Source organism: Salvelinus sp. IW2-2015, linkage group LG2, assembly GCF_002910315.2.
Source record: "Salvelinus sp. IW2-2015 linkage group LG2, ASM291031v2, whole genome shotgun sequence".
Classification (NCBI taxonomy): domain Eukaryota; kingdom Metazoa; phylum Chordata; class Actinopteri; order Salmoniformes; family Salmonidae; genus Salvelinus; species Salvelinus sp. IW2-2015.
In genome coordinates this window covers 28,237,487-28,257,895 of record NC_036839.1, presented here as the reverse complement: position 1 = coordinate 28,257,895, position 20,409 = coordinate 28,237,487, and the positions used below count along the sequence as shown (strand labels likewise).

Below are 20,409 nucleotides of genomic sequence, written 5' to 3'. Positions count from 1 at the left end.
AATAGGGGCAGCGGGAAAAAATAAATGTCATCTATGCACTTAAATACCAAATGGAGGAAACTTTTCCCCATGGTTTATTTTCACGTAGGCTTTACTCCTGTTGGAAATATAAGCAATGTACTTAATATTAGGAAAGTTGAGAAATAAATATAGTAGGCTGATGGAATCCTCTTTTTATTAGCGGCTGTCACTCTGTTTTCTCCCACAATTGCATAACCTATAGAATGTTGCGCTACATGAGCTCATGGGTTCTCATGAAGTGTTTGATTAGATTTTCTAATACATTTGCATTGATGTCAGAGTGATTTAGAGGAACAATAGAGTGCTGAGTACCAGGCAGTTAGCAAGTTTGGAAGGCTACTAATGACCAGCAGCCGCATCAGAGCTTGGAGAAGCCAAATTATCGTGACTAAACGTGTGTGATATGGCGCCGCCAGCGATGGTCGCCTCGCTTTCCTTTCTTAGGAAACTATGCAGTATTTTGTTTTTTTAAATGTATTATTTCATACAATGTTACCACAGGAAATCTTAAGTCTTATTACATATAGCCGGAAATAACTATTGGATATAAGAGCAACGTCAACTTACCAACATTACGACCAGGTATACGACTTTCCCGAAGCGAATCCTCTGTTTGGACCACCACCCAGGACAATGGATCGGATCCCAATACGTGACCCAAAACAACAGCGCCGCAGATGGAGCGGTCTTCTGGTCAGGCTTCGAAGACGGGCTCACCGCTCCCGAGTATACTACTCGCCAATGTCCGGTCTCTTGACAACAAGGTAGACGAAATTCGAGCAAGGGTTGCCTTCCAGAGACATCAGAGATTGTAACATTCTCTGTTTCACGGAAACATGGCTCACTCGGGATGCGTTATCAGAGTCGGTACAGCCACCCGGGTTCTTCACGCATCGTGCCGACAGAAACAAATCTCTCTGGTAAGAAGGGCGGGGGTGTATGCTGTATGATTAACGAGTCGTGGTGGGATCATAACATACAGGAACTCAAGTCCTTTTGTTCACCTGATCTAGAATTTCTTACAGTCAAATGCCGACCGCATTATCTACCAATAGAATTCTCTTCGATTATAATCACAGCCGTGTATACCCCCCCAAGCAGACACCTCGACGGCCCTGAAAGAACTTAATTGGACTCTATGTAAACTGGAAACCACATATCCTGAGGTTGCATTTATTGTAGCTGGGGATTTTAACAAAGCTAATCTGAAAACAAGGCTCCCTAAATTTTATCAGCATATTGAATGCGCGTCCCGGGCTGGCAAAATTCTGGATCATTGCTACTCTAACTTCCGCGACGCATACAAAGCCTTCCCTCGCCCTTTCAACAAATCTGACCACAACTCCATTTTGTTGCTCCCAGCCTATAGACAGAAACTGAAAAAGGAATTCCCCGTGCTCAGGTCTGTTCAACGCTGGTCCGACCAATCTGATTCCACGCTTCAAGATTGCTTCGATCACGTGGACTGGTATATGTTCCGGATAGTCTCAGACAACAACATTGATGTATACGCTGATTCGGTGTGCAAGTTTATTAGCAAGTGCATCGGTGATGTTGTACCCACGGTAACTATTAAAATCTTCCCCAACCAGAAACCGTGGATTGATGGCAGCATTCACGCAAAACTCAAAGCGCAAACCAATGCTTTTAATCATGGCAAGGCGACCGGAAACATGAACAAATACAAACAGTGTAGCTATTCCCTCCAAGGCAATCAAACAAGCTAAGCGTCAGTATAGAGACAAAGTAGAGTCACAGTTCAACGGCTCAGACACGAGACGTATGTGGCAGGGTCTACAGTCAATCACGGACTACAAAAAGAAAACCAGCCCCGTCGCGGACACTTGCGTCTTGCTCCCAGACTAACTAAACACCTTTGCTCACTTTGAGGACAATACAGTGCCACTGACACGGCCCGCTATCAAAACCTGTGGGCTCTCCTTCACCGCAGCCAACGTGAGTAAAACATTTAAACGTGTTAACCCTCGCAAGGCTCCCTAGCCGTGTACTCAGAGCATGCGCAGACCAGCTGGCTGGTGTGTTTACGGACATAATCAATCCCTATCACAGTCTGCTGTTCCCACATGCTTCAAGAGGGCCATCATTGTTCCTGTTCCCAAGATAGCTTAGCTAACTGATCTAAACGACTAGCACTCACTTCTGTCATCATGAAGTGCTTTGAGAGACTAGTCAAGGATCCTATCACCTATACCTTACCTGACACCCTAGACCCACTTACCGCCCCAATTGGTCCACAGACGATGCAATCACACTGCACACTGCCCTAACCCATCTGGACAAGAGGAATACCTATGTAAGAATGCTGTTCATCAACTACAGCTCAGCATTTAACACCATAGTACCCCCAAACTCGTCATTAAGCTCGAGACCCTGGGTCTCAACACCGCCCTGTGCAACTGGGTTCTGGACTTTCTGACGGGCTGCCCCCAGGTGGTGAGGGTAGGAAACAACATCTCCACCCCGCTGATCCTCAACACTGGTGCCCCACAAGGGTGCGTTCTCAGCCCTCTCACGTACTCCCTGTTCACCCATGACTGCGTGGCCATGCACGCCTCCAACTCAATCATCAAGTTTGCAGACGACACTACAGTGGTAGGCTTGATTACCAACAACGACAAGGAGGTGAGGGCCCTCGAAGTGTGGTGTCAGGAAAATAACCTCACACTCAACGTCAACAAAACAAATGAGATGATCGTGGACTTCAGGAAACAGCAGAGGGAGCACCCCCCTATCCACATCGACGAGAAGGTGTAAAGTTTTAAGTTCCTCGGCATACACATCACGGACAAACTGAAATGGTCCACCCACACAGACAGCGTGGTGAAGAAGGCGCAACAGCGCCTCTTCAACCTCAGGAGGCTGAAGAAATTTGGCTTGTCACCAAAAGCACTCACAAACTTCTACAGATGCACAACCGAGAGCATCCTGTCGGGCTGTATCACCGCCTGGTATGGCAACTGCTCTGCCCACAACCGTAAGGTTCTCCAGAGGGTAGTGAGGCCTGCACAAAGCATCACCGGGGGCAAACTACCTGCTCTCCAGGACACATACATCACCCGATATCACAGGATGGCCAAAAAGATCAAGAACAACAACCATCCGAGCCACTGCCTGTTCGCCCCGCTACCATCCAGAAGGCGAGGTCAGTACAGGTGCATCAAAGCTGGGACCGAGAGACTGAAACAGCTATCTCAAGGCCATCAGACTGTTAAACAGCCATCACTAATATTGAATGGCTGCTGCCAACATACTGACTCAAATCTCTAGCCACTTTAATAATAAAAAATTGGATGTAATAAATGTGTCACTTTAAACAATGCCACTTTATATTATGTTTACATACCCTACATTACTCATCTCATATGTATATACTGTACTGTATACCCTCTACTGCATATTGCCTATGCCGTTCGGCCATCGCTCATCCATATATTTATATGTACGTATTCTTATTCATTCCTTTACACTTGTGTGTATAAGGTAGTTGTTGTGAAATTGTTAGATTACTTGTTAGATATTCCTGCACGGTTGGAACTAGAAGCACAAGCATTTTGCTACACTTGCATTAACATCTGCTAACCATGTGTATGTGACCAATACAATTTGTTGTGGAATTTGACTGATTCGTGACTGCCGGTGTGGAAGTAATATGGTCACCACAACAGTCCTATACTCACCCTACTTAATTGCGCTGTTCTGAAATAACTGACAATGTGAAAGCCAGCCAATGGTTAGCTTCCACCATGTGGTTTTCAACTATCAAGTCTATTCGAATCTGTGTAAATGAAGGGGAGGAGACAAGGTGAGAACATGTTTTTAAGAAAATCCGATTGAGCCGTATCTGTGATGGCTTAGTTTTCAGCATGTTCATTGCCAGGGGAGAGAGAGAATACCCTGTCCCATTATTCAGTCAATTCACCTGCTGTCCTTTAGGTCCCTAAGGATTCTGAGCTAATTATACTGGTATAGCTGGGGGTTTCCTCTATCAGTCTCTCTAGATGTCCCAGTGTGGAATGATGTTCCCTGGTAGGAGAGAAATCACAGCGTTCGCCTCTGCTCTCTCTCACTCCCTCGCTCTCTCTCTCTCGTAAAAGAGGGTTATATTTTCAGACTGACATTAAGATTCCGCTTCTATTTATTTATGTTTGTTCAATTCAACAGATGAACATATTTTCTGTAGCTTCAGCACATACACATTTGTCCTAATTGGAAAATCTATACAAGCGTCCTTCAGGGTGCAAGAGAAGAAAAGAAAGCCATTATCACTTTAAGCCCTGATATGAAATGCATCCTAATACACAATGAGTGTTTTTATGGGTAATTACTTCTCATTGTGGCTCATTTGCAATGATTTTAATTGCTCTGGAATGGAGTAATTGCAAACAAATGGTTGCTATTAAAAACAATAATGTTCTGTATCTTGCAGATGTCTTTAAGATGGATACAGACTTCTTGGAGAACGAGGAGAAGTACAAAGCAATTAAAAAGGGTGAGTTGCTAGATGGATGGATCACAATGCCAATTATTGCCTTAAGGCAAAGCAAAACATTTGACTTTGAACTGAATATGGTTTAATGTGTAATAGGTTATCGTTGTCTGGCAGCTACCTAGCTAATGTTGCAGCTACTACAGTGTATAAAGTCTGTATGATCAACTGAATTCCACCATACTGTGCCATAATTTCAGATAGTTATTGTGGAAGATGGTGTTCTCCATGACATACCTGGTTAAATAAATACAAATTTTGGAGAAAGTAATGTGTTTTAGTGTACAGTATGTCATATGACCATCTCTTTTCTCAGAGATCCTGGATGAGGGCAGCAGCGACTCTGGAGAGGATGCCAATGGAAGTGATGATGAAGATGATGATAATGATGGAGAAAAGGAGGGGGAAGAGGGTGGAGATGGTATGCATGCAACATCTTTTTGATTTGAGATATCACAAAGATTAACACAGAAGGACACTGACATTCAACAATTACAAAGAGTATGGTTCAAAACCCTAAACATGTGACAAGAGGAAGGATACTGTTATGTTAACAGTGCTCAGTTCAGTGACGTGTTCTGTACTGCGGTAACTTGGGGACAGTGGTGGTTATAGTGGTGGCCTTGGCTGTCCTTGATGGTCCCAGAGGTAATCTGCCCCAGAAATCTCATCATCCCCAGTGGCTCAGTACTGCAAAGGAAATGCACTGCATACCAAGACCATTAGGTAGGAAGGAGACCTCTGAATCTCTGTGTGCATCCCAAATGGTGCCCTATTCCCTATATAATGCACTATAATGGGTTCTGGTCAAAAGTAGTCCCTTATATAGGGAATTGGGTCCCATTTGTGGATGCACATGGTCATGTCTCAGTGTCTCCATGCTATCCCATGGCAAGCAAGAGATCGGTCACTGCTTTTACGTTTCACTGACTGCTCTCTCCTGATGGTCTGTCAGAACACTTCGGCACTCTATTTATTAAACTTTGTATCAACTTGAATGACCTTAGTTTTATTATTATAATACATGCCACTTGGACACTTTTATCCACAGCGGCTTCAGTAAGTGCATTCATCTTTAGTATCTTGCGGGAATCAAACACACGACTTTGGCATTGGCAACGCCATGCTTGAGAAATGGAAATAAATCCCAAAAGAATGAGTGAGACAAACAGATTGACCTCTGTGTGGAGACCGATAGCATGACAATACCTGACAGTGTAACAATCAATACAGCCCTCCTTCATCCTTATAACTATGTACTGTTTTCCTTTAATAGAAGCAGAGAAGGTCACCATCTTTGACCAGACGGAAGTCAACCTAGTCGCATTTCGCCGTACCATCTATCTCGCCATCCAGTCAAGGTGGGTAGTTGTGCTGTGCGTGTGTGTGTTAGGGGCTGCACGATATGTGCCAAAAATCTATTTGTTTACAAAGACTGCAATTATCAATATTTATTGTAATTTAGATCAAAACACTTTGATCCCCGGGACAACCCATACGGAAAATATGTATGAACGCATGACTGTAAGTCACTTTGAATAAAAGCATCTGCTAAATGGCATATATGCCTTAAAGTATTCATACCCCTTGACTTATTCCACATTTTCTTGTTTCAGCCTGAATTCAAAATGGATTACATTTATTTTTTTACTCTCACCCTAGCACATTTACTGAAAATATAAATATTTTGTTTACTTAAGTATTCACACTCCTTTGCTATGACACTCTAAATTGAGCACAGGTGCATCCAATTTCTTTTGATCATCCTTGATGTCACTAGAACTTGGAGCCCACCAGTGGCCAATTCAACACACCTGTCTCTGTAAGGTCCCACAGCTGRCGGTGCATGTCAGAGCAGACACTATACCACGAAGTCCAAGGAACTGTCCATAGATCTCCAAGAATTGTGATGAGGAATACAGTACCAGTCAAAAGTTTGGACACTTACTCATTCCACGGTTTTTCTTTATTTTTACTGTTTTCTAAGTTGTAGAATAATAGTGAAGACATCAAAACTATGAAATAACACATATGGAATCATGTAGTAACCAAAAAAGTGTTAAACAAATCAAAATACATTTTAGATTCTTCAAAGTAGCCACCCTTTGCCTTGACGACAGCTTTGCACACTTGGCATTCTCTCAACCAGCTTCATGAGGTCCCCTGGAATGCATTTCAATTAACATGTATGCCGTGTTAAAAGTTAATTTGTGGAATTTATTTATTTTAATGTGTTTGAGCCAATCACTTGTGTTGTGACAAGGTAGGGGTGGTATACAGAAGATGGCCCTATTTGGTAAAAGACCAAATCCATATTATGGCAAGAACAGTTCAAATAAGCAAAGAGAAAGGACAGTCCATCATTACTTTAAGACATGAAGGTCAGTCAATCTGGAACATTTTTGCAGCGTGCCTACCTGGTTAAATAAAGGTTACATATATATATATTTTTTTTTTCAAGAACTTTGAACGTTTCTTCAAGTGCAGTCGCAAAACCTATCAAACGCTATGATGAAACTGGCTCTCATGAGGACCGCCACAGGAAAGGAAGTCCCAGAGTTACCTCTGCTGCAGAGGATAAGTTCATTAGTTACCAGCCTCAGAAATTGCAGCCCAAATAAATGCTTCAGTGTTTCAAGTAACAGAGGAGACTGCGTGAATCAGGCCTTCATGGTCAAATTGCTGCAAAGAAACCACTACTAAAGGACACCAATAAGAAGACTTGCTTGGGCCAAGAAACACGAGCAATGGACATTAGACTGGTATGATGAGTCCAAATTTGCGATGTCTGTGGTCCAAGGAGTTGGACCGCAGAGTGAAGGAAAAGCAGCCAACAAATGCTCAGCATATGTGGGAACTCCTTCAAGAATGTTGGAAAAAACATTCCAAGTGAAGGTGGTTGAGAATGCCAAGAGTGTGCAAAGCTGTCTTCAAGGCAAAAGGTGGCTACGTTGAAGAATCTCAAATTTAAAATATATTTTGATTTGTTTAACACTTTCTTGGTTACTACATGATTCCATATGTTTTTTCGTAATTTTGATGTCTTCATTATTATTCTACAATGTAGAAAATAGTAAAAATAAAGAAAAACCCTTGAATGAGTAGGTGTGTCCAAACTTTTTACTGGTACTATATATCTGGGGAAGGGTATAAAACATTCTTGAGTGTTAAAAGTTGGGAAATAGAAGAATTATGGATTTTCCCAGCCTAGACCTAACAAACTGGGGAACTGGGCAAGAAGGCCCTTGGTCAGGGAGGTGATCAATAAACCTATGACCACTCTGACATAACTACATAGTTCTTTGGCTGAGATGGGAGAACCTGCCAGAAGGACAATACTCTACCATAAAGCTCAGATTGGTGAAGTGCTGTAGAGTGGCCAGACGGAAGCCACTCCTGAGATAAGGCACATGACAGCACACCTGGAGTTTGCAAAAAGGCACGTGATAGAGTCTGAGAGTGTAAGACAAAAGATTCTGGAGTCTGAGACAAAAATGTAACTCTGGCCTGAATGCAAAGCGTTATGTCTGGAGAACCAGGCACAGTTCATCACCCGTCTAACACCATCCCTACCATGAAGCATGGTGGTGGCAGCTTCAGAGTGCAAATGACCTTAGACTGGGGCGAAGGTTTACGTTCCAACAGGACAATGCATACAGCCTAAGCAAAGCTGGAATGGCTTCAGAACAAGAATGTAAAGTACTTGAGTGGCCCAGACAAAGCGCAGACTTGAATCCCATTGAAAATCCATGGAATGACTTGAGGATTGCTGGTCACTGCAGCTCCCCATCTCACTTAACAGAGCTTGAGAAAATCTGCAGGGAAGAATGGGAGAAAATCCCCAAATCCAGATGTGCAAAACTGATGCAGACTTACCCAAGACGACTCCTAGCTGTTATGGCTGGAGTTTGGCATGACAACAAATATAAAATACCAAATAGTAGAAGTTGTCACAGGGTAGAAACCAAAGCTGTAATCGTCGCCAAAGGTGCTTCTACATAGTATTGACTCGGGTGTGAATACTTGTGAATTAGATTTCTGTATTTCATTTTCAATATATTTGTTATTATTTCTAAAAACATATTTTTAATTTGTCATTATGGGGTATTGTGTGTAGATGGGTGAGAGAAAAAACAGATTGAATTCAGGCTGTAACAACAAAATGTGGAATAAGCTGAGGGGTATGAATACTTATTGAAGGCAGTTTGTGTGTGATGTGTACCATTGGAATCATAGAAATAGAATGAGTAGGCTATTTTAATTATATGGCTGGTGTTCGGCATGACAACTAATAAAAAAGACCATATAGAAGGAGTTGTGACAGGGTAGAATCCAAAGTGTTGGTCAGTGTTTCCCAGGAGACCCGAAATACATTTTGAATAGAGATGTTATATTCAGACAAGATTTTAGAATACGCTTCACATGTTCTTCTCTGACCCAGAACATGTCGTTGCACAAACAACATGTGGCCTCAGTCACTGGCAGCAGCCTGTATTAGAGAAATGAACATAAGAAGCTAACACGTTTTTGGGGAGGCACGTGGTGTGGAGCTTTAACTAACTAGCTGTTTGCAGAGATAAAGATACAAAAACAAGTAGTCTAATACAGAAAACATGTGGATTGACACGAAGAAGCAAACAGAAGCATGCCGACTCAAGCTGAGTGAGTGACTCTAACAGCCAGCTGTGCCTGCTTGAGTGACAAGGGGTGGGACTTGGGTTGTGTCGGAAGCAAGCAGCTGCATGAAAGCGAGGGTGACTGGATAGAGACGACAAACATATTGCGATTTGCATATTGCACATGTCAACGTCGCAGTTTCTATTAAAATTAAATGACTTGTGCAGCCCACTTACTGCAGCCCATCCTCTGTTTCTTATCAAGTATCAGGATCTGGTTAGCATGGTGTGTGTTTCCAATAACCTCAGTCTCGTGTGTGTGTGTGTGTGTGTGTGTTAAAAAGATTAGACGTGCTGTAATGTTTCCCAGCTGTCACTGAGCCCTCCCAAGCCAGGTGAAGTGGTGAAATGATCACGTTTTGAAATTCAAATGAACCCTCAATTTGCCTCTCTCGCTCCAAGTTTCAGCATCATTCTGCTAGCTTGGCTGACTTGCCGTTTTTACACTACTTACATTGCATACCCCATACAAATTATTCTGCACATAACTTACTGCCTACTTTGGCCAAAAAACCCTTTTTGATGCATTTTAATTTTGGTAAATGCTGATTTTCAACCTTTCCCGCTCTTTCACAGGTTTTATAGGGTGAATGCAGAGTGCATCCGCAAGTTAGCTATAATTTGTGCAATGATTCACTGATATGACTCAATAACTCTTATTGAAATCCATCTTATTTTTTGTGTGTGTCCGTGTGTGTTTTTTTCTGTTAAGAAAAGTAAACTAGATCTGCCAAACCCAACAGAATGGGAAAGGGTCCAGATCCAGGGATGTTTTTAGCAGAAATGGGGCAGTAGACTTTTCTTCTGTGCCAAACCTAGATGGCTGAAAATCACTGCATGTCCACGGCAGATAGACAAGTCTCGAAGAATGCAGTTTATTCAAAGCTGTATTTGCAGAATGTTGTTTTTCTCTTAATTGAATGAACATTTTTGTTTTGCACGCATTCATAATTAATTGGCATAAAAACGTTTTATAGGTTTAAGTTCTTAGTGGCACAGACTTCTGCAGAGCAGAAATTAATAGCATTGTGTTAAGGGATGTTGGGGTAAATTTGAAGAAGAACAGACTTGTCTATGTCCAGAGAGACGGCGTTTTAAACCATGTTTTAGTGACTAGCTAAAACATTGCTGTTAGGGAGACTGCCGCAGGAGGTGATGAAGTAGGCTATTCATTCATACGCAGCAGCCCTGCTGAAGTCTAAGATCAGAATGCACCATGCTCTAGTTTCATCTTCTTGGGAAGTTTTCTCTCTCTTTGCGCTGGGTCTTTTTCATTAAAGCACACCATAACAATACATTTGTCCAGGTAATCCAATCAGTTTCTTCCATTTTCTGCCTAATGAGTAAAACCTGGCCATAGAGGTCAAAGAGAATGGCAACCATTGTTTGCTATTTTTCTTAGATTTTGCTTCTCTAAATCTGAGCTGGTCTTTTTCCAGCTGATATAGGGTGTAGGAAGGAGAGAACAGAGCAGACTTACTCTCAAGACGATGTAGGTGGAAGGATGACACTGCAGAGCAATCCACTTACTATCAGACACACCGCATTGTTTGGAAGAGCAGAGTGCATAGCCATCAACTGTCTCAGACATACTACCGCAGGGCCAGTCAGTGACCAGTCATATGTTGATGATGCTGAAAGCTCCTCTCCTCTTAAGCACTTTCAGATAAGAGGTTATACGTGTGTGCAGTCTATTTTAACCTGGTTTCTGAATGAACGTCTTCAGGCCACTAATAGACAGGCTGAGTATTTGTATGTGCGGTGTAGGCCTCCCACATATTTGTATTACATGTGTTTGCATACTGCAACGCACGTTTTTATAGCATGGGGACATAGACATTTGGCATATTTGTGGCCTTCCAGTAAAGGTAAGTAGTTTGTCATAGCCTAGTTTGTCACATTTTCAATAATTCTTCCATAATTTCTGTGATATAATCAAATCAGTTTCCGTTGACCGGCCTGCTTGTCTGTCTCAGTGTGATAAATAGCCACACTTTACTCAATCTGAAAGAGGTAGTTCTGTGGTCCTTGTTCTCTCTTAGCCTTTTCACATTGTGCCGACCTGAATCGAACTGGGCTGGCTTGGCTATTTTTGGCTCACATTGGCCCAGTTCAACTCCACTTGGCCTATCTGGGTTTGGCTCTGTAGTGTGAGAAGGTTATCTGTTCCAGCTGGTAGACAGGCAGTAGCATCAACGTGGAGAGAGGACTGAACTTTTTAGGAACCCTGATAAGTGATTACATAGGAAATTAGATGAGTCCTTGCTCTCTACCGTTTTACCTCTACGGATGCATGAATATAGCCGGTTTGATGCATAACCTGCAGAGTTCCACGCAGATCAGTGTCTCTTTCAAAAGGAGCTTATACAAATTGTCCTTTATGAATGTGATGTCACATGTATTGAAGAAGGCTATATAACCGTCACTGGGATTATCCAACCTCTGTGTTTTAACAGCGTCCCATCAGAATTCCCCTGTCTAGTCATGGTAAATGAAATGGTCAGGACAGTTTTCTAGAGTGTTGTGTGGTTTTGGAACGCGTGGATCGGCACGTTGGCTCAGCAGTGTGTTTGTCTGGGTTTGTCAGCAGTTAGAGAAGAGATGCAGAATGATGGTGGAAATGTATGAATGAAATGAGAGGTCCATGGTGTTTACTACAGTTTTACACCATGTCTGCAGAATGCAGTCTTGCCTGCTTCTTAAATGCAGTTGGGTTGGATGGAATTTTCCAAAGTGATCAAACAACAAAATAAGACATTATCTTCCCCATGTTTGTTAATGGATATATAAAGTCTAAATGCGTACTGAATGTACTTCTAAAATAAACATGAGGGCAGAAAGTTTATTTTTTCTGTGTGATATGATTTTTTTAGGCCAGAGTTACATTTTTGTCTCATTAGACTGTCCTAGTCCATATGGCATGATAAAGCTGTTTGGAATATGATAATGCAAACTTATGCACTTATTGGCTAATTATTATTGTCTTATTAAGTCATGAATAGGAAATTCAAGTTTCTCTTCTTTCAACAGTTTGGACTTTGAGGAGTGTGCCCACAAATTGATCAAGATGGACTTTCCTGACAGCCAAACGGTAGGTTACAGTACTTCTCCTCCCAGTACCCTTCCACCAGTATACTTTTCCCCTAGCTGCCAGACTGCCATATCAAGGCCATCTAATCTAAAGAGCTTCCAGAGCTGTTTATCCAAACTTTTAGCTTCATCTAAATAGTTTCTGGTCTGCTGGGTTGTTGGATTCTTCAGTCACTCGGGAAGCATTTGTCATCTTAATTTCCTTGTTTTGCGTCTTCGCCAGGCCAAAGAAAGCCCTCATTTAGGAACTGGTTGTTCCCCACTATGATTTAGCCGATCAAGTAGTTTGTTTCCCCGAAGTGTCCCATTTTTAACTGTCATAGTTGTGGACATTGTAATAACAAGCTTCAATATCTTGTAGTCTTTACAGTAGAACCCCAGTAGAGAGGAGAGGTTTAGAGACATCCTACACACCGTTAATGCACCTACACGTTTTATGTAATGCAACTCAGTGATTTACTGCCTGTGATTTATGTTACCTTAAAATAGCTGTGCGATAGGTCATGTTTTCTCGTGGCCAGCCTACAGTACACATGTTTGTGGGTGGAAATAATATTATGTGATCACTCTCATGTACCTGTACTATATTTGGTCTTTTATGCAATTGTAAGTTGGCTACTTCCATAAGAAATAAGTGTTGAAAATAAAGCTGTGATGTGTAAGAAAATATACCCAGGTGTCTTTGATACATCTGTCTTTTCCCTGCTTTATAAAGGAATCACTGAGGTGTATATCATGGGTACACTGTGCTATATAGCCACAGGGCCAGCAGTTGTATAACATATCAAATGGCTGCTTTTGTGAGCTTACTGCTAGGTCACTTTTAACATCCAAATAATTAATCAGTTTGTGCCCATCTAGTTATTTTGTGTAGGAATAGAGTTGTGCATGACCAAGTTTACAGCTGTATTCATATAGTACTATAGCTATACTGTTTTTCTTAAGCTTGTATTTTTCTTTTTTTGCTCATGAATTAATGAAATACTAGACTACTTGGTTCATGTTTTTGTAACGTGGTATTTTAATGAGCATGTTCTCTGAACCGATGACTGTTTTGATCAAAGCTTCTACATCAACATGATCTTTTATAATAGAGTCTAGAACATATGCTGCTGTGTTCCAAAACATCATTGTGAGATGAAGACAATCAGGATTCTGCCACAGTTCTATTTTCTCATGGCTGTCATCCAGACCTTGATTGTAATTGTTTACTGGTCACTTGGTCCAGCTCAGACTGTTGAGCATCAATCATCACCTGGGTAATAGAGATTTAGGCTTGACTACGATAACTTTTGGAAGTAGGGCCTAGTTTACTCTGCCACTTCCTGCCCCACTCCTCCTCCTTATAAACTCAGAAAAAAAATAAACGTCCTCTCGCTGTCAACTGCGTTTATTTTCAGCAAACTTAACGTGTAAATATTTGTGTGAACATAACAAGATTCAACAACAGACATAAACTGAACAAGTTCCACAGACATGTGACTAACAGAAATTGAATAATGTGTCACTGAACAAAGGGAGGGGGGGTCAAAATCAAAAGTAACAGTCAGTATCTGGTGTGGCCAGCAGCTGCATTAAGTACTGCAGTGCATCACTTCCTCATGGACTGCACCAGATTGGCCAGTTCTTGCTGTGAGATGTTACCCCACTCTTCCACCAAGTCACCTGCAAGTTCCCGGACATTTCTGGATGGAATGGTCCTAGCCCTCACCCTCCAATCCAACAGGTCCCAGACGTGCTCAATGGGATTTAGATCCGGGCTCTTTGCTGGCCATGGCAGAACACTGACATTCCTGTCTTGCAGGAAATCACGCACAGAACGAGCAGTATGGCTGGTGGCATTGTCATGTCAGGATTAGCCTGCAGGAAGGGTACCACATGAGGGAGAAGGATGTCTTCCCTGTAACGCACAGCATTGAGATTGCCTGCAATGACAACAAGCTCAGTCCGATGATGCTGTGACACACCGCTCCAGACCATGACGGACCCTCCACCTCCAAATCGATCCCACTCCAGAGTACAGGCCTCGGTTTAACGCTCATTCCTTCAACGAAAAATGCGAATCCGACCATCACCCCTGGTGTGACAAAACCGCGACTCGTCAGTGAAGAGCACTTTTTGCCAGTCCTGTCTGGTCCAGCGACGGTGGGTTTGTGCCCATAAGCGACGTTGTTGCTGGTGATCTCTGGTGAGGACCTGCCTTACAACTGGCCTACAAGCCCTCAGTCCAGCCTCTCTCAGTCTATTGTGGACAGTCTGAGCACTGATGAAGGGATTGTGCGTTCCTGGTGTAACTCGGGCAGTTGTTGTTGCCATCCTGTACCTGTCCCGCAGGTGTGATGATCGACTGTACCGATCCTGTGCTAGGTTTACAAGTGGTCTGCCACTGCGAGGACGATCAGCTGTTCGTCCTGTCTCCCTGTAGCGCTGTCCTAGGCGTATCACAGTATGGACATTGCAATTTATTGCCCTGGCCACATCTGCGTCCTAATGCCTCCTTGCAGCATGCCTAAGGCACGTTCACGCACATGAGCAGGGACCCTGAGCATCTTTTTTTTGTATTTTTTTTGAGTCAGTAGAAAGGCTTCTTTAGTGTCCTAAGTTTTCATAACTGACTTGAAATGCCTACCGTTTGTAAGCTGTTAGTGTCTTAACGACCGTTCCACAGGTGCATGTTCATTCATTGTTTATGGTTCGTTGAACAAGCATGGAAGACAATGTTTAAACCCTTTACAATGATGATCTGTGAAGTTATTTGGATTTTTACAAATTGTCTTTGAAAGCCAGGGTTCTAAAAAAMCCTGCCTACTATCCTTTCCCCTATCTCTGTTACCATAGCAGTCACAGATAATTAGAGATAGAAGAAGATGGAGAAAGGTCTTTGTATTAAATGCGTAGACGAAGGTCTTTAAGTAAGGTGTGACTCTAGTGACTGAGTGCTGATGGGCTGTTCACACGGTGCTGTCATTTAGGGACAAGACACTTAAACCCGATTTAAACAGGTTGACTTACAAATTCGGCAGATCCTGTCTGGCTGAAATGCAAGGTCATTAGACTGGGGGGGAAAACAGGAATTGTGGTTGCTCTATATCCTCTCTTGATGATGTAATTACATTTACATTTTAGTAGGGCTGACCCCATTTCGTCGATAGGCTGTTGGTTGCCCAAGATTTATTTTGTCATGGTGCTCAAGACACCTGTCTCAGTGGACTAATACATTGTGGATGGCACTTTCTATCACCCTAAGACAGGGCTCTCTAACCCTGTTCATGGAGAACTACTGTCCTGGAGGTTTTTGCTCCAACCCCACACCTGATTCTAATAATTACCTGGTTGATAAGCTGAATCATGTTAGTTACAACTGGAGTTGGAGTGAACCTACAGGAGGGTAGCTCTCTAGGAACCAGGTTGGAGAGCCCTACCCTAAGACATGTGATACTGCAATTGTATATGGTTATATTATGTAAAAATAATGAAGCAACACTAATAAATCTAATACTATTTTATAACACATGCTTTCTCCTGCATTGGATACGTTCACTGTTTCAGAACCGCGGACGATCTTCAGTGCGCAGTAGAATTGGCAACTTTCCCTATGTTGCTATGTGCATAATAGCAAAGTTAACCAGCATATTGGGATTGAGGACAATGCGGCAGAGTCAGCAGCAGCAGAGACGGGGAAACAGCCCTTGCCTTAGTCTAATTGTCTAAGAAAGTTGAGGAGAGAGGAAACCCCAACTTAATTAGGTCTATAATTAATAGCTTAACTGTTAAATGTGCCTGGCTTTATAAATCATCCATATATATATCTACAGAAATAAGACATATTTCTTCTGTTCTCTTTTTGAGTGTGTGTTTTAATAGCTTACTGATTCGATGAGCACCAAGCCTCGTGCAACGGCAAAATGTTGGATAAAGCAATTTCACAGATTCGTCTTTTTATCTTTGCTATTCTATAATAAAGGCTTTACAATTGTTTTCGCTAGAACAGACTGGTTTTACTTATAATGTACCAGACTCTGGTACACTTATTTATTTATGATATTGTAATCGAAGAGCAACTGTTTGGCACACAATACCCACGCAACGCTTGCTCCTATACCCTCCTTTATCTTGATCTCTACTAGTTTCCACAAATTAGTGACTTCCCCTTTCCCTCCTGAACAACCAGTAAACATTCGCCAGTTTCATGTTTCTTTTTCACGTCCTCCGCATCCATTTTGCTGTCACTTATTACTGTGTTCTGAATTTATGACCAATTTATTTGTGATTTATGATAGGCTATAGGTCAGGCCCTATTGGTCACATGCATGAGATGCGTACATGTTTCACATAAAGAGAGCAAGGGTTGAGGGAAGGTTTTCCCAAACAAATTGAGGATTTCAGTGACAGAACTTGTCAGTCAGAAACAAGTAAGAAACTAAATCGTTGAAATGTTGCAGCTTCAGCACGGACAGCGCAATAAACACTTGCTGTTGTGCCTTTTTGCTGCAGTAGGGAGGAGACAACGTGCGCCAGTCACACATTCACTCGTAATTTTTTAAGTCTGACCATCGGGGCTCTTTTTTGAGTCATTTGTTTCTTAATTATTTAATTAAACAGTGTGCTTAAAAGCATCAGACAAGCTCAGTGCATATGTTGTTGAAGTTATTCAAACACATAGGGTGTGTGTCCAATATATGGAAAAATAAGGTTAAACATTTCAAATTGATTGGTCGAAAAAACAGGATGACTCTCGGTCGACCAAGATTATTATTTATTTGAGTTGGACAGCCCTACATTTTATCCAGAGCGACTTGCAGGACCAAGGGCACATTAGGTAACAAAAAAATATCTGCTAGGCTGCTCGGGGAATCTAACCAGCGACTTTTTGGTTACTGGCCACACGCTCTTAACCGCTAGTCTACCTGCCACCCACGTTGAAGGCCAATTTCTAGGATTCCGGTTAAGCCTACTCCAGGGCTCCTAAGAAAGAACTTTAAATGGTGATTTTCCACTGACCATGCTGTTTAGTCCAGGACTAGGTTTAGGCTAATCTGGATCAGGTAAACTGACCCTCAATGACTTTCAGTCCTCTGTGTCAATGTATAGTACAATGTCATAACTGGGATGAGCCTTTAAGCATCGTACCATCACCAGACCTATATTGCTAGATAGGCCTATATGACAGTCGCACAGCTTATTAGTCATTCATTTCTATGAGGTGTGAACTGTGAAGCAAACTTAATAAAGGAGATGAGCTGTGTATGGATGACTATCAGTTCTATCACCTCTTTCTGTCTACTAGTCTGGCACCATGTAGCTGACTTCACAGCAGGCCTAATTATTGCCCTTATTATTATCAGCAGTGAGAGAGCGAACACGTAATTTTAAGGGGAGTGAATGAAGAATGAATGAATTAATCTGTGTCAGTCAGTCGTTTCTACAGCTAGGTCTCTCGTTGTTCACAGCACCCCTGCCTGCCTCTCGATGCTTCACCATGAAGGTTTAGTCTGCTAGAAAAACTAAGATTGATAAAGTGGGACCGACAATCTCAATCAGAATCTGTGCTCTTAAATATTTTACATGTTTATATGGAGATTTACACGTTTTACATGCATTTTACTTGCTCATACCGGAATGACATGCTTCCATAAAAGTACGCTTGCTGTGAAATATATTGCAAAAATGTAAATTTCAGTTAGGATTTTTTTCGCCTTGTGGAACACACAAAAAAAGCACACCAATGTTGTCAGTTTAGTCTTTCAGCTGATCTGTCTCCGATTGTCTAGGGTTGGTATAGAAATTATATGCTGTTGTATTTAAGAGTTTGTAGGATTTGTTTCATCTTCAGCCTCCTAAGATGCTGCAGCATGGAGTGAGACCCTTTTGGCCTTTATCAACAGTGCCTTCGGAAAGTATTCAGGCCCCTTGACCTTTCCCACATTTTTAGGTCACAGACTTATTCTAAAATATATTAAATTGTATTTTTTTCCTCTTCAATCTACACACAATACCTCATAATGACAAAGGGAAAAAAACGTTTATTTTTATTTGGCTAATTTATTACAATAAAAACACGGAAATATGACATTTTACATAAGTATTCAGACCCTTTACTCAGTACTTTGTTGAATCTCCTTTGGCAGCGACTACAGGCTCTTAGGTATGACGCTACAAGCTTGGCACACCTGTATTTGGGGAGTTTCTCCCATTCTTCTCTGCAGATCCTCTCAAGCTCTGTCAGGTTGGATGGGGAGCGTCGCTGCACAGCTATTTTATGGTCTCTCCAGAGATGTTTGATCGGGTTCAAGTCTGGGCTCTGGCCGCTCGAGGACATTGAGACTTGTCCCAAAGCCACTCCTGCATTGTCTTAGCTGTGTGCTTAGGGTCATTGACATGTTGGAAGGTGAACCTTCACCCCAGTCTGATATCCTGAGCACTCTGGAGCAGGTTTTCATCAAGGATCTCTGTACTTTGCTCCATTCATCTTTCCCTCGTTACTGACTAGTCTCCCAGTCCCTGCCGCTGAAAAACATCCCCAACGTGTGATGCTGCCACCACCATGCTTCACCGTAGGGATGGTGCCAGGTTTCCTCCAGACGTGACGCTTGGCATTCAGGCCAAAGAGTTCAATCTTGGTTTCATCAGACCAGAGAATCTTGTTTCTCATGGTCTGAGAGTCTTTAGGTGCCATTTGGCAAACTCCAAGCCAACTGTCATGTGCATTTCACTGAGGAGTGGCTTCCGTCTGTCCACTGTACCGTAAAGGCTTGATTGGTGGAGTGCTGTAGAGATGGTTGTTTTTCTGGAAGGTTCTCCAATCTCCACAGAGGAGCTTAGCCAGCTCTAGGAAGAGTTTTGGTGGTTCTAAACTTCCTCCATTTTAGAATAATGGAGGCTGCTGTGTTCTTGGGGACCTTGAATGCTGCAGAAATTTGTTGGTACCCTTACCCAGATCTGTGCCTCGACACAACCCTGTCTGAGCTCTACGGACAATTCCTTCGACCTCATGGCTTGTTTTTTTCTCTGACATGCACTATCAACTGTGGGACCTTATATAGACAGGTGTGTGCCTTTCCAAATCATGTCCAATCAGTTGAATTTACCACAGGTGGACTCCAAGTTGTAGAAACATCTCAAGGAGGCTGAATACTTTCTTTGCAGCCCAGAGAAATACCATAGTAAGCTGCAGGGATGATCAGAGCTGCATTGGTTTTTGGTAAGAAATTGCTCAGTAAATGAACCCAAAGCATGACTGCTGTCTTTCCATGTCCACAAACTGCTTTCATGGTAATGAACCAAATATGTTATTTAAAGTGAACTATCTCTTTAATGCTGCTGGGAAGCATGCGCACATAGAACCATATAGAAATAGTTCTCTATGTCTCTGCATATATAATCCTCACACTTCCTATAGAGCCTACCTTAGCGAGTAATACCCACCCAGCTGCAAGGACTCAGGGAGTGTCAGTGATGGGGGTTTCTGCCCTCACAATCAGGTGGACAAGGACACACACACATTCTATAATTCACATATTCTAGGCTATGGGTACACATGCATTTAGAGAATTCCTTGGACCGACAGCCAAGTGAATAGGATAAGAACAGAGACCTTGAGCTTATGGACTGCTCAATATCTTAGCTGTGATTGTATAGACACATTAGAAAAGCTAATGACTGAAGCAGTGATTGTCAACCAATTCACAAGCACAGCAGAGTATAGCCCGTTTCTCTTCTCACGGCTCACTGGACACACACAGAAACGCTGCCTGTCTGCCTCTGTTTTTAAAGGAGAACAGATACGGTTGAAGTTTAAACACTTAGGTTGGAGTCATTAAAACATTTTTCAACCACTCCACACATTTCTTGTTAACATCATTTTTGGCAAGTTGGTTAGGACATCTACTTTGTGCAATACACAAGTAATTTTTCCAACAATTGTTTAGACAGATTATTTAACTTGTAATTCACTATCACAATTCCAGTGGGTCAGAAGTTTACATACGCGAAGTTGACTGTGCCTTTAAACAGCTTGGACAATTCCAGAAAATTATGTCATGGCTTTAGTAGCTTCTGATAGGCTAATTGACATCATTTGAGTCAATTGGAGGTGTACTTGTGGATGTATTTCAA

General features: G+C 42.2%; 1 protein-coding gene across 2 annotated transcripts in view; it reads left to right on the top strand.

The window, feature by feature from the left end:
* The window catches only part of LOC111977644 (pre-mRNA-splicing factor CWC22 homolog), a 49,187-nt gene that overhangs the window by 16,399 nt on the left and 12,379 nt on the right, over positions 1-20,409 (top strand). For both annotated transcript variants that reach the window (XM_070448250.1, XM_024007185.2), the window contains 4 exons: positions 4,469-4,531; positions 4,845-4,949; positions 5,805-5,889; positions 12,235-12,295. In XM_070448250.1, coding sequence (XP_070304351.1) covers positions 4,469-4,531; positions 4,845-4,949; positions 5,805-5,889; positions 12,235-12,295 — 314 coding nt within the window. The remainder of the gene's footprint in view (positions 1-4,468; positions 4,532-4,844; positions 4,950-5,804; positions 5,890-12,234; positions 12,296-20,409) is intronic.